The sequence below is a fragment of the Neofelis nebulosa genome, chromosome 1, assembly GCF_028018385.1.
Source record: "Neofelis nebulosa isolate mNeoNeb1 chromosome 1, mNeoNeb1.pri, whole genome shotgun sequence".
Classification (NCBI taxonomy): Eukaryota; Metazoa; Chordata; class Mammalia; order Carnivora; family Felidae; genus Neofelis; species Neofelis nebulosa.
The window spans coordinates 100,216,774-100,232,159 of NC_080782.1; the positions used below are offsets into that span (position 1 = coordinate 100,216,774).

Genomic DNA, 15,386 nt, shown 5'->3' on the forward strand with positions numbered 1-15,386 from the left:
TATAATAAGTAAATACAGTTCTAGGGAAATCATTACCTTTGCTTTATTCTCTAATGCCATTATAAGTCTGATTCTGAACTTATTCAAATGTACTCCTCAAGTAGTATAAACTCTGGAATTATACTGGAGCCAGCCCACCCTCCTAAGTTGTTTCTTCATCGACTGATCTCAGTATAGGCCTCAATTATGGGTCAGAATTGAATTTGTCTCTCTTGGGGATACTCTATATTTCTCAATTTATTGAGAAACTGAATCTATCTCTATTGGGGATTACTCTTTATTTATTGGGGATACTCAATATTTCTCAATTTGTACTCAGATGCAAAATCTAACTCTTCCTTTAAGGTAGTATTTTATTATTAAAAAATGTTAAATCTAAGAACACTGCATCTAAATAAAGTACCTTTAATCCTTCTTTCTGCAGATCTTGAGCAAGTTCACTGCAAAGTTCCTGGCACAAGCTATACTGTTCTTCTGCTTTACTCATCTCACTGAATGTCCTAAAAAGACAAGAATGATTTTGGTGCACAGAGTAAACTATAATTCAGGATAATTTAGGAATGAGATAGTATGTTTTAATGGGCTGTCATTAAGTTATATTTTTCTGCAGTACAAAACAAAATTTTCAGATGAACTAAGATATAATTAAGAAAAAACATCTAAGATCTACATGAATAATGGGAGATCATTTATAGTTAAACTGATTTCACCTATAGTAGTTTTTTTAAAAGGAGGTTAAAGTCTGATATATCGCAACAATAAGAGAAGGGATAAAAACTGTATGATCATTTCAGTATCTGCAGAAAAAGCATTTGACAAAGTATGACATCTACTCATGATAAAAAAAAAAAAAAAACTCAACAAAGTAGGTTTTAGAGGGGTGCCTGGGTGGCTCAGTCAGTTTAGTGACCAACTTTGGCTCAGGTCATGATCTCACAGTTCGTGGGATCAAGCCCTGCGTTGGGCTCTGTGCTGACAGCTCAGAGCCTGGAGCCTGCTTCTGATTCTGTGTGTGTGTGTGTGTGTGTGTGTGTGTGTGTGTGTGTCTGCCTGCCCCTCCCCCATTTGCTCTCTGTCTCTTTCCCTCTCAAAAATAAATTAAACATTAAAAAAATGTTAAGTATGTTTAGAGGAAACATATCTCAACATAAAAATGCCTTATATGAAAAACCCATAGCTAACATCATATTCAATGGGGAAGAACTGAGAGCCTTTCCTCTGAGGTCAGGTACAATACAAGGATGTCCACTTTTACCACTTTTATTCAACAAAATACTAGAAGTCCTAGCCACAGCTATCAGACAACAAAAAGAAATAAAAGGCATCCAAATTGGTAAGAAGTAAATCTTTTCACTATTTGTAGAAGACATGATACTATATATAAAAACCTTGAAAGATTCCACTAAAGAGCTACTAGAACTAATAATGAATTCAGTAAGGTTGCAGGATACAAAATCAATGTACATAAATCCACTGCATTTCTATACACTAATTATGAAGCTATGGAAAAAGGAATTAAGAAAACAATCCCATGTACAATGTACTGAAAATAATAAATACCTAGGAATAAACTAAATCAAAGAGGTGAAAGACCTGTACTCTGAAAACTATAAAACACTGGTAAAAGAAATTGAAGACAACACAAAGAAATGGAAAGACATTCCATGTGCATGGATGGGAAGAACAAATATTGTTAAAATGTCTATACTACCCAAAGCAATCATAGATTAAATGTGATCTCTGTCAAAATACCAACAGCATTTTTCACAGAACTAGAACAATCCTAAAATTTGTATGGAGCCCCAAAAGACCCTGAACAGCCACAGCAATCTTCAAAAAGCAAAGCAAAGCTGGAGATAACACAATTCCAGATTTCAAGTTATACTACAAAGCTGTAGTAATCAAAACAGTATGGTACTGGAACAAAAACAGACACATAGATGAATGGAACAAAATAGAAATCCCAGAAATAAACTCGACAAAGGAGGCAAGACTATGCAATGGGAAAAAGACAGTCTCTTTAAGAAATTATGTTGAGAAAACTGGACAGCTACATGCAAAAGAATGAAACTGGACCACTTTGTTACAGCATACACAAAAATAAACTCAAAATGGATTAAGGACCTAAATGTGAGACCTGAAACCATAAAAATCCTAGAATAGAGATAGAGAACAAGCAGTAATTTCTCTGTCATTGGCCATAACAATATCTTTCTAGATACGTCTCCTGAGGCAAGGGAAACAAAAGCAAAAATAAACTATTGGGACAACATCAAAATAAAAAGCCTATGCACAGCAAAGGAAACAACCAACAAAAACAAAAGACAACCTACTGAATAGGAGAAGATATTTGCAAAATGACATATCTGATAAAGGGTTAGTACCCAAAACATATCAAGAACTGATACAACTAAATACCACCCCCTCCAATAATACAATTAAAAAATGGGCAGAAGCCACATTTCTCCAAAGAAGGCATCCAGATGGCCAACAGAGACACATGAAAAGATGCTCAACATCATTCATTGTCAGGGAAATACAAATCAAAACTAAATGAGATATAACCTAGGGGTGCCTGGGTGGCTCATTCGGTTGGTCATCCAATTCGACTCAGGTCATGATCTCACAGTCTATGAGTTTGAGCCCCGCATCGGGCTCTGTGCTGACAATTCAGAGCCCTGGAGCCTGCTTCGGATTCTGTGTCTCCCTCTCTCTCTGCCCCTTCCCTGTTAATGCTCTGTCTCTCTGTCTCAAAAATAAATAAAACATTAAAAATAAATAAATAAATAAATGAGATATAACCTCATACCTGTCAGAATGGCTAAAATAAAAAACTCAAGAAACAACAAATGTTAGCAAGGGTGTGGAAAAAGGGGAACCCTCTTGCACTGTTGGTGGGAATGCAAACTGGTACAGCCACTGTGGAAACAGTATGGAGGTTCCTCAAAAATTTTAAAATAGAACTACCTATAATCTAGTAATCACACTACTGGGTATTTACCCAAAGAATTTGAAAACACTAATTTGAAGGGACATGTGCACCCTTACGTTTACTGCAGCATTATTTATAATAGCCAAATCAGGGGAGCAACCCAACTGTCCATTGATAGATGAATGGATAAAGAAGATGTGGTATATATGTATGCATGTGTACACATATATATATGTATACACACACACACACACACACACACACACACACATACACACACACACAGCAATGGAACATTACTGAGCCATAAAAAAGAATGAAATCTTGCCATTTGCAATGATGCAAATGGATCTAGAGCATATAATGCTAAGCAAATAAGCCAGGCAGAGAAAGACAAATACCATATGATTTCACTCATATATGGAATTTAAGAAGCAAAACAAACAAAGGAGAAAAAAAGAGACAAACAAACAAACAAAAAACCAGACTTGTAACTCTAGAGAAGAAACAGATGGTTACCAGAGGGGAGGTGGTTAGGGGGATGGATGAAATAGGTGAACGGGATTAAGAGTACTTATCTTGATGAGCACTGAACAATATATGGAACTGTTGAATTACTACACTGTACACCTGAAGCTAATATAACATATTAACTACATATACTGGGATTTTTAAAAAGTTGATTACAGTCACTAACAGATTATGATAATGCCCTCAGAACTTATAACACATTATTATATACATGTACATAGACTGCTACAGAGGGTTATCTTAAGAAAGTATATATGAGAACATTATTCCAATTACTGTTCATCTACTTTTTGGAATAGAAGTATTTTCAAGTAGACTTAAGGCGGTTGTTCCTGGCACCTAGGTAGAGTTAGTCTAACAGACAACTGGAAATGGAGGGCTGGTGATATTAAATGTAGAAATTTGAATTCATCTGCACCCAAGTATTGAAAGTAGGCAAGGGATCATATTAACATAAAAAAGGAAGATGCTAAAAAGAGACCAGGGTAATGAGTTAAAAATCCTGAGCAGAGGACTATTCAGTGAAGAATACCCAGTTCTCCTCCAACCAATGCTTCCAGCTTCCCAATCATTTAAATTTCTCCAGAATATTTTATGTATAAGCAAACAAATAAACATTTTCTCTTAATTTTTTATATAAACAGTAGAATATTAGACACACTGTTTAGCATCTTTTCAATTCATCCTGGTGAGATTTCCTTATGAATAATTCCCTCATTTTTACATGGCAGCCTAATATTTTAATTTAAAGATGTAAGATAATTGAACCGATTCTCTAGATATTTAAGTTACTTTCTATCTTTTACTATCACAAAAAAACATAATGAATAATCTTGTATACATATAAAATGACATGTGATTACATGTGTAAAATGAATTCCTAGAAAAAGAACTATGGGATCAAAGTAATGTGTATCTGTGATTTTAAAAGCCATTGCCAAAATGCTTCACCCCTGGGGTAGGCAAAATAATAGTCCCCAAAGATGTCCAAATCCTAATCTCTTGGAACCCAGTACATTACATGATAAAGGGTACGTTGCAGATATGATTAAGTTAATATAGGGAGAGTATCCTAAATGGTCCAGGTGGGTCCAATGTAATCTCAAGGGTTCCCTTAAGAAGAAAGCAGGAGGGTGAGTCGGATAAAGATGAGATGCTAGGTCTGAAGATGATGAGTCAAAGAATGCAAGCAGCCTCTAGAAGCTTTTGGCAAGGAAATGGATCCTCCCCTGGATCTTTAGAAAGCATGCAACCCTGCTAATACCTTAATTTTAGGACTCCTGACCTTCAGAACTGTAAGAGAATAAATTTGTGTTCTTTTAAGCCACTAGATCTGTGGTCATTTGTTATAGGACCAGGAAGAAACCAGTACACTCCCTCCAGAGTTTACAGCTATTTTACTCCCACAGTCTTATCAATAGGGTATCTTTGCCAACCCATTGGTGAAAAGGCTTTCTCAGAGAACCTTCAATCTGTATTTCTTAAACTATAAAGATTGGGAATATTTCCAATGTTTTAACAGGCATCTGTACTTGCTTCTCTGTTGAGTAGCTCTTTCTTCATTTTTTCCTATTGGCTTGCTGGCCCTTTCTCCCACCTCACCTCCCCGACTATGTAGCTTCTTTCTTTTTCTTTTTTTTTTTTTTTAAGTTTTTATTTAAATGCCAGTTAGTTAGCAAACAGTTTAATATTAGTTTCAAGTGTAAAATACAGTGATTCAACACTTCCATACATCTGATGTTCATCACAACATGTGAACTCCTTAATTCCCATCACCTATTTCACCCATATGCACACCCACCTCCCTTCTGGTAACTTCAGTTTGTTCTCTATAGTTAAGAGTATTCAGGGGCACCTGGGTGGCTCAGTCAGTTAAGCGATCGATTTGGGTTCAGGTCATGATCTCATCGTTTGTGTGTTTGAGCCCCGCATCAGGCTCTGTGCTAACAGCCTAGAGCCTGCTTCTGATTCTGTGTCTCCCTCTCTCTCCACCCCTCCACCGCTCATGCTCTGTGTCTCAAAACTGAATAAAAATTTTTAAAAAAAATTTAAAGTGTTTCTTGGTTGACCCTTTTCCCCCTATGCTTGTTTTTGTTTCTTAAATTCCACATATGAGTGAAATCATATGGTATTTGTCTTTCTTTCTCTGACTGGCTTAATTTTGCTTAGGATTATACTCTCTAGCTCCATCCATGTTGTTGCAAATAGCAAGATTTCATTCTTTTTTTGTGGCTGAATAATATTCCATTGTGTATATATACCACATCTTCTTTACCCATTCATCTGTTGATGGATCTTTCCATAAATTGTCTACTACAGATAATACTACTATGAACATCAGGGTGCATGTATCCCTCTGAATTAGTATTTTTGTATTCTTTGGTTAAATACCCAGTAGTGCAATTGCTGGATTGCTTCCAACAGTATGAGGAACTTCCATACTGTTTCCACTTCCAAACTGCATCAGTTTGCATTCCTACCAACAGTATAACAAAGTTCCCCTTTCTCCAAATCCTTGCCAACATGTGTTGTTTCTTGTGTTGCTGACTTTAGCCATTCTGACAGAGGTAGTGTGAGGTAATATCTCATTGTAATTTTGATTTGTATTTCCCTGATGATGAGTGATGTTGAGCATCTTTTCATGTGTCTGTTGGCCATCTGGATTTCCTCTTTGGAAAAATGTCTGTCCATGTGTTCTTCCCATTTTTAACAGGATTATTAATTTTTTGGGTGTTGAATTTTGTAAGTTCTTTATATATTTTGTATACTAACCCTTTATTGGATATGTCATTTGCAAATATCCTTTCCCATTCTGCTGGCCCTTTCCTAACAAATGTTAATATTAGCTGATATTAACATTCTTGGGTAGTAAGTAATATTCTCAATAACAAAAGAGAAAATGGAAGAAAAAATTCATTAAATAGGACAGTACTATCTCAATTTTGGATGCGCCCCCCCCACTTCTTTTCCTTTGATTGCTTTTATGTAAATCACAGCCTAAAACAGAAATTTTTATCAAACTCATTTATTGAATATGTTGTCTTGTAAAAGTCATTCAGCTTTTCTGATAAAAAATAGTATATGTGAGGGGTGCCCAGCTGGCTCAGTTGGAAGAGTGTGGGACTCTTGATGTTGGGATCATGAATTTGAGCTCCACATTGGGTATAGAGATTACTAAAAATAAATAAGTGAACTTAAATATAATATATGTGAAAAATGAACACAACCTTGTACTAGACCAGTGGTTCTTAAACATTTCAGTGGAACGCTGGTGTTTGGAGGAGAGATAATTGAGGGACTTTTCAATGACATATTTCCCAAAACAATAAACTCCCCTCAGGATTTCATTTGACTGACAGACAAGATTACAAACCACTTGAACTAGGTCCCCTCTAAGCTCTCTTTCATCAAGCTTACTATTCGATGCTTATGTACATTCACCAATATTTGGAAAGTTTCAGGAGTAATTTCCATGGTGCCTTCTTAAATCTCCCAAATAACTACCCAGTATAATTTTTCTTATCAACAAGGCTAAAAATTAAGATTTAGAATCCTAAAATGCTTGGTTTTCACTGAAGAGAAGCAAAACTAACACTAAAAAAATTAACTGCAGTTAAATTTTTTCCCACTGAGAGAATGGCAAGCAAAGGTAATAAAGCACTGTACTGGGATATTTACTTTAGTAGTGTCAATTACTGAAAAATGTCATTTGGTTTGCAAACAGATTTTTCTGTTTCAGTGATATTTTACTAAAAATTAAAAATCAGTTAAAAAGAACATGAATTATGAACAATTAATAATAACAAAACATTACCTCTCAACGCTCATGCTTTTCCTATCTCCATCCCTTGAAATGAAAAAAAAGAAAAAAAGTTTTCTTTGCATTCTCAAAGAAGGCTCAGTTCCATTTAGTCAACTAAGAGGATTTAATATATCAATTACCATTTAAAAATCTCAGTAATGTTTTTTGTTAAAATTTATACACCGTGAGAAACTGAGTTTTTTAAATCTCAAAATAAAACTATCAACAAAGAATATAGATAAGATGCTAATATGATTATGTGTGTAAAGGATCCAGTCTATCTCTATCAAAGAGAATAAATATGAAAATAGGTTGATACTATAAATTGCTTCTGTTAAAAGCCTGAATATCAAAACCATGACTCACAGAAACCAATAGGAGTACGAAGCATAATCATTTGCAGTTATACAATATATGTAATTAAATATCAATTACCTAGTTTTTGGCCATGTATATTAACTTCACTCTCTTATAGTTACTTATTACTCATTTTTACTACTCTATATAAACTTCAGTTAGAATTTGGACACAGTAGTAGGATGATTGGGAATCTAATCCATCTAGTTTGGTTGGATTCTAGCTGTTCTGATAGGAGTAATTGAAACCAAAAAGCTGAAATGATATGTAGATTATTCGTTTTTCACATACTGAATGAACCTATTAGGAATAAGGCACTGTTCTAGGCATTGGGCATATAGTTATGACCAAAACAGAGCAAGTTCCTATCCTTAAGAAACATATCTTAGTGGAGGGAGACAAGTAAACAAATACAGAAGTAAATATGGAATATGTTAGCAGTTCAGAATAACTACAGATTAAAAAATAAAGCAGGATAGGGGAATAGAGAATGTACATAGAAGAGAAGGGAGGTTTGATATATTATAAATTACCTATGCGTTTCACTTCAGCATTACCTACATCTTTAAATACCACAGTTTAATATATGTTATGTTATATCAAGAACCATATTATTTTCAAGCACTATGGAAATAAAAAGAGGATAATTCTTAGATTAAAGAAGAAAGTCTTATTTCCCATTACCTTCAAATATTAGACTATGCATAGTAATGTGATTTCCTTCTCTGATCTTTCATTATATCCACTTAAGATCAAAGTCAGCTCACTATGAGCTTAAGAATGAGGAACATGGAGATACTGCACAACCTGCAATGTCTACAAGATTTAGCAGGTTTAATTATTTTATCAAACTTCTTTCATATGTCTCCTCAGTAATCTTCCTGCTTTCCTTTAGTTTAAGAATCAGAATACCAAGGAGTTATTTTGAGGGCAGGCTGACAGGATGATAACAAAATTATAAAAATAGTGCCCATTGTTAATTCCCATTCTTTTTTAAAATTCCTTCTTTTCACCCACTCCCAACCGTGTACGCTTTAGCTCTGAGATACTTCTTTTTAAGACTGAGATCAAAGAGTGGCAGGGAAAAATCCTAGGGCCTCTCCTCTAGCTGTTTCCTCTTCTCCTACATCTTTGTATGGCTGGCCACTTCAGGTCCCTGCCTCTGGGGGGGACATAATTGTTTGCAGTTATACATGTAATTAAATATCAATTACCTAGTTTTTGGCCATGTATATTAACTTTGCTCTCCTATACTTACTACTCATTTTTACTACTCAATAGAACTTCAATTAGATTATGGATCATGCCTCTGGATCATGGCTGCAACCCCCTACTCTTAAGGCCCAAGTCATTTTCCAGTCCCTTACTCTGCCTTACTTTCTTCATTTGTTTATTTGGTTACTTCCTGTTTCCCACACTATTATGTAAACTCCATGAAGGCAGGAGTTTGTCTTGTTTCCTAGTATTCTTCCCAGTGCCTAGAACAGTACCTAACAACATAATTAGTCAGTACTGAATGAATCTGTCAATTATTTACAAATCTGGAAAAGAAAAGAAATACAGTTGTTAGTTCAGAAAGCCTTTCAAAGAATTAAAGAGATTAAATCAAAGAGATTAAATCTCTTTGCTTAAGGGGTAAATTCTGGAATATGAGCCACTTTCCTTCCTCAGCAATCACAACACCATTGTCGTTATGTTCTAAATGAAAAATAAGACAGGTACAGAAAAGAAAGAACTCATCATGCCTCTTGTCTATCTACCCAATTGCTGTGGCCAACAGCCAAAAAGTGATTCTTTGTTCCTCTTTTCCTTTCCTCCCACCTCCAATCTTTTGACTTTAATTCAAAAATTATATTCTGGAATGAACTAGCCTAAAAAAATTTTTAAACATATTATCCTTAGAGCCTCCATGTCAATGGTTAATATTGCTATTTCAGCAAATGATAAAGAAAAAACAAAATGACTATACACATAGATACCTTGCCAGGAGTGTTGAACCTAGACCCAGGGAAATATGAAGGAAATGATGCCAAGATGTTTCAGAGAAAAGAAGAGAAAGTAATGCCCTCTGTTGGTAGAGTTCTGTACAAGTAATAATTCCAAGGGCCTTTAACATTTTCTCTGTAACTTTTCCTATCCCAGACACCTAGAAAAGAGTCAATATTTATCATTAATAAAGTTTTACATTAAGGCAAGAACAGATATGTAACCTCATTATACCTTTTATAACCAATAAAAGGTACGAATAATGTAACTATCTTCACAAGTCATGCAAGAAAACTGCTTTAATTATTTTTGGGCACATCTAAACAAGTGCTATAAGGAATTAAAATTTTTAAATTTCAGGTAATTTGAAAAAGTATTAAGAAAAGAATTCTATTATAGAAACTTAGAAAATGGAATAAACAAATTAAAAATAAACAGCAAAACTTATGAATCTTTAGTATACTATTATCTGTTGTGACCCACTCAAGCTGTTATGTTCCAAAGTTCTCTCACCCCAGAACTTTTTTTTTAATGGAACATCTACTCATACCTTGAAAACCACACTGGAAAATGCTGCTTTATAGTTACATGTTATATATTCTAAACTATTCAGTGATCATACATTATATTCTTTGAACTGCTTCTTAGCCTTTTGGCTAAGATCAAGTGTAGTACATTATATTCTTTGATTACAGCCTTTGTTCTGAGCATTGAGAGATTTTTATTTAAATCTACTCCTATACATTATGTTGAGCAAGAAAATTAAGCCCCCAGAACATCAAATAGTGTCTAGTGTAATTATTGTTTTTTAAAAAAGCATATATATGCAGAAAAATCTACAAGCTGTAAAAAATAGTAAAACACACCCTTTCTCTTACCCTGAGGGATCATTTTACCATTTTTTTTTTTTTTTTTTAATTTTATTTTTATTTTATTTTTGGGACAGAGAGAGACAGAGCATGAACGGGGGAGGGGCAGAGAGAGAGGGAGACACAGAATCGGAAACAGGCTCCAGGCTCCGAGCCATCAGCCCAGAGCCCGACGCGGGGCTCGAACTCACGGACCGCGAGATCGTGACCTGGCTGAAGTCGGACGCTTAACCGACTGCGCCACCCAGGCGCCCCCATTTTACCATTTTAAAGATAATATTTTTTTTGGTCAAAACAAATTTCTAAATCTCTGAAGTCTCATACCTATTGATCTGGTGGCACCTAGACTTTAGAACTAAAATAGTATATTAAGTTATAGCTGAAAGGACTCTTCCAAGTATTCTTTTTATTTCTGTTCTTCTTAGTAGCAGTACACTTAAAAATCTTTCATCTATTACTTTCTTAAAAATTTTCAGCAAACAAGCTTCTTAAACCTCAGTTTAGGGTTTCATACAAAGATTTCTTCAAGCCCAAACTCAATCATCCATTTTACTTCTTGCTTGTTACCTATACCTCTAGAACTTTTCAGCAAAGAATGATTATTACCATCCTAAATAGTGTCTCTTCCAAGTATATTTATATGAATACATATATGTTTATTTATATAAATAAAATTTATATAAATTCTATATAAAATCTCACCTTTCTAATGGGTAAGTCCTTGATGAAATCCATCACAGCTTCTCTATTGGGGAGAATTTGGTATTGTCCATTTGGTTTATTCTTATCACTGCATACTTTTGCTAACATTGTATTTGGGGCAATGCCTTAAAGGAAGAACACCCTGATGACTCAAAGAAGTTGACATATATGATTTTAAAATATATGATGACAATACTGAAAAAAAATGGTGAGTACAAAACATCTGAAATGATGTGGAATGGTACTTTAAAAATAACATTTGATAACTTCCTATCTCCTCAGGGCTCGATATGATTTTAGGAAAAGGAAATGTAGTAGTTACTGTGACAGCAAAAATAAGGAACATTTAATCTCTCCATGGTATCTTATTTTATTTTTAAAAATTTTTAATGTTTATTTATACTTTTGGGAGAGACAGAGTGACACAGCATGAGCGGGGGAGGGGCAGAGAGCGAGGGACACACAGAATCTAAATCAGGCTCCATACTCTGAGCTGTCAGCACAGTTCAAACTCACTAACTGTGAGATCATGACCTGAGCCGGGGTCAGATGCTTAACTGACTGAACCACCCAGGCACCCCTCTCTCCATGGTATTTTAAAGTCTACGAGTAATTTATGACTTTAAGTAATATTATTAGTTTATGTACCATTTTTAGTAGCAATACAGGGCTGACTTATAGAAAAGATCCAGAATATAACTTAGGATGGATGTTCACTCTTTGAAAAGGTCTTCTGTATAGATTATCCACATAAAAAAAATCAGGGCGCCTGGGTGACTCAGTCAGTCAAGCATACAACTTTGGCTCAGGTCATGATCTTGCAGTTTGTGGGTTTGAGCCTCACGTTAGGCTCTATGCTGACAATTCAGAGCCTGGAACAAGCTTCGGATTCTGTGTCTCCCTCTCTCTCTGCCCCTCCCCTGCTTATGCTCTGTTTCTCTCTGTCTCTTAAAAATAAGTAAATGCTGTAAGAAATAAAATAAAAAATAAAATAAATTTTAAAAAATCAAATATTCTAGGTTGCATTATACTTAAAACAATGATAATAAAATACATGCATTCTTTTCATGTTATACACAAAGCAAATTAATACTTTTCAGGAAGGTGTTTTAAAATCTCTAGGAGTCTCAATGAGTAAGACAACTTAAAATACTCAAATAGAGTCATTAAGTGATTCATTTCTATTTTTATACACATCCTACTAAAATTTGTTACTTATTCTCACACTTTGGCATAGAAAGGAAAGATTAATGTAATCATAATATGGCTTTTATAAGATAATGTTAAGACACAGTGATACCCTCATGGGTTACTGACAGTTGTGAAGCTCTTTTTCCCTTCACTAGCTGGCCCTAGATTGCTATGTAGCTAGTTGGGGTTTTTTCTATCTTCTACTTTGTGGTCAGCTGGGGTCTTTCCTGAACTGTAATCCTGGACAGGGCTGAAGTCTTCGAAGGGAAAACCAATAAAGCTAAACCAATTAAAATATTGAATGCTTAAAAAAAGGATAGCTACATTAGATTTATGAAAGTTTTTTCTTTGGGCTCATGGGCCTTTCTGCTGAATTCCAATTTACCTGTAGGTTCACAGTATTCTGAATAGGTAAAGTCATTAGAAATTGAAATCATAAAGGGTAAGTAAAATGTCACTATATACTTCATAACCAGAAACTACTAATATTACACTTATATTAGCCAGTCTGAAATTTTTAACTATGGGGTAGTCATCAAATCCCTTTTAAGTACCTGCACTGGCTGTCAATGTTGTTTTTTGCTCAATTCTGAAACGAATTTCCTTTACGGCTTCCTCAGCTGATGTTCCAAAAACAATCGCACTTTGGAGTATTTGAGGATTATTTTGCTCTTCAGAGTTTGCTTGGAAAGGATTTCCTTGGGGGTGCAAATCAGGAGGAATGTCATTAAAGAGTAGTGGAGGGATGGATCGCTCCTGCTCACTCACTTTATTCACTTCTTCTCCGGGTTTATCTAAATTATAAACAGGAACAGTAATTATCTTCATAAATACAAAAGTACATACTTCATAAATTAGGTTTCCCTACATTCTTTTTAAAGACAAAGCAAATCTAGTTTAGTTTTGTTTCTCTTTTTTTTTTTTTAGTTTTGTTTCTAAGAACCAAGATGACAAATGTTATTTATATTTTGTAACTGTTTAACAAAGAAAATACTGATTCTAAGTTTTTCTTAAAAGGAATATTATCTATTTCCATGGTATACACTTTAAGAAGAAACATCCTATGTAAAACTCACTAATTTGTGTACCATACCTAAATTAACTAAAATCTAGAAATGGGCCTAGTCACATTACTTCTTTTTTTTTTTTTTTAAAAGCTTTTTTTCCCTTACTCATTAAATTAGAATTTAGGATTGAGGAAAAATGCATTAGCAATCAAGAATAATTATGCTGAGAAATAAAGTTTTTTTAGAGAGAAAAAAACCTTCCATTTTCTTCACGGAAGAAACTTTTCAGACATTAAATACTCTCAATTTCCTTCTTTCAAATGCTGATTTTAATTTTGACTTGCTTACTTATAAAGTACCACTTTTACTAAGGGCACACTTGAAATAAATAGTAATTACTGTTGGAAGTTACGCTTCTTTAAATATACAAATTCTTAAGGTCTGATCAGATTAACTCTGGTCCAAGTTTAAGGGAAAGAAGCCTTTATTATTACCAGTAGGCTATAACCTTGAAAGTAAAATAAAAATAGTAATCTAGTTATTGCCTCATTTTAGTTGCATTTTTCACAATTGGACTGTAAAATATACTCAAATTTATGCCAATATCAAAAATGTCCTCATTAAATCCATTAAATCCATTAAAGACTACTTTCAGGGCTTAATGGAAAAGAAATGCAGTTTAAATGTATTTATAAAAATTAAGATTAACAACAGAAATTTCTGATCTCTTCATAATTTTATTACATATAAATGTTTTCTATATTAAGATAAATGCAGAAGCAAAAATTAAATTTCTGGTTTCAAGACACATATAAATGCATATTACTTAAAGAACGAACAACTAGGACTTTTAAGGAAGGTTTTTTAAAGATAATACAAATAGTATGACAAACCACCAGATTAGTTTCAAATTTTAAAGCATCTAATTTGAATTAAGTTACAGAAAGATGTTTTCTAAATCTGAATTCCTAGGAAATCTGAATTCCTAGGCCATATACAAAATAAGTCTTATTTATAAACTTAACATTAGCAGTTATTTATGTGCCCCAGCTGCTTTCATTTTCCAAATTCTATTTTTAAAATGATAAACATTTCAGGCACACCTGGATGGCTCAGTAAGTTAAGCATCTGACTTTGGCTCAGGTCATGATTTCACAGTTCATGAGTTCAAGCCCCACATTGGGCTCTAAACTAACAGCGCAGACCCTGCTTGGGGCTCGCTCTCTCTCTCTCTCTCTCTCTCTCTCTCTCTCTTTCCCTGTTCCTGTCTCTCTCTCTCTCCAAGTGGGTAAATTAACTTAAAAAAAAAAATCTTTAAAATAAGTAAATAAATAAATAAATAAATAAATAAATACAATGTTAAACATTTCATAAGGCATTATGACTGTGGCAAGGTTGAAAGGTCCACTTTTCCCCATCTGTATGCGTAAAAGTCAAGGTAAAGAGAGCTGCAGAAAAACGGCAAACCAGTTCATAAGCCCCTTATACAGAGTTCCTTATGCCATGTTTTGTACCTCATGAGTCCATCACAGTACTCTTAGGTGGGTCACTGATAGAACACCATAATAGGAAGCAAATCATACTGCCTTTAGGTTCATTGTTAGAACAGCTGCTGAATGTTGCAGTCTCCTATTATTCCATCTGTCTAGTTCTCTATTAGGCCTGCCTCTACAACTACTGCTACAGTAGTTTCTTATTAGCTTTTTGAAAAAAAATCTTTATAATCCCATAACTGAAGTGATCTGAATACAAAACTAAGATTTCTTATAATCTGAAACACTAGGATGAAAGCATCCCATCTGGATGGCAAGTGCTAAAAGTATATGGTATTTCAGTTTCTTGTATTGCCTCACGCTCACCATCCAGATTTATATGGCAGAATAAACATAAAATAATTATTGAGGCACCTAGGTGGCTCAGTCGGTTAAGTATCCCACTCTTGATTTCGGCTCAGGTCATGATGTTACGGTTCTTAAGATCAAGCTCCGTGTTGAGCTCTGCACTGACAG

General features: G+C 34.4%; 1 protein-coding gene across 8 annotated transcripts in view; it reads right to left on the bottom strand.

Moving 5' to 3' along the window:
- Nucleotides 1-15,386, bottom strand: part of POLK (DNA polymerase kappa) — a 73,262-nt gene that overhangs the window by 7,519 nt on the left and 50,357 nt on the right. For 7 of the 8 annotated variants that reach the window (XM_058729329.1, XM_058729338.1, XM_058729347.1 and 4 more), the window contains 5 exons: nt 12,925-13,164; nt 11,180-11,304; nt 9,602-9,768; nt 7,278-7,310; nt 404-500 (listed from right to left, as the gene is read on the bottom strand). In XM_058729329.1, coding sequence (XP_058585312.1) covers nt 404-500; nt 7,278-7,310; nt 9,602-9,768; nt 11,180-11,304; nt 12,925-13,164 — 662 coding nt within the window. The remainder of the gene's footprint in view (nt 1-403; nt 501-7,277; nt 7,311-9,601; nt 9,769-11,179; nt 11,305-12,924; nt 13,165-15,386) is intronic. The other variant, XM_058729318.1, reaches the window with a different exon arrangement.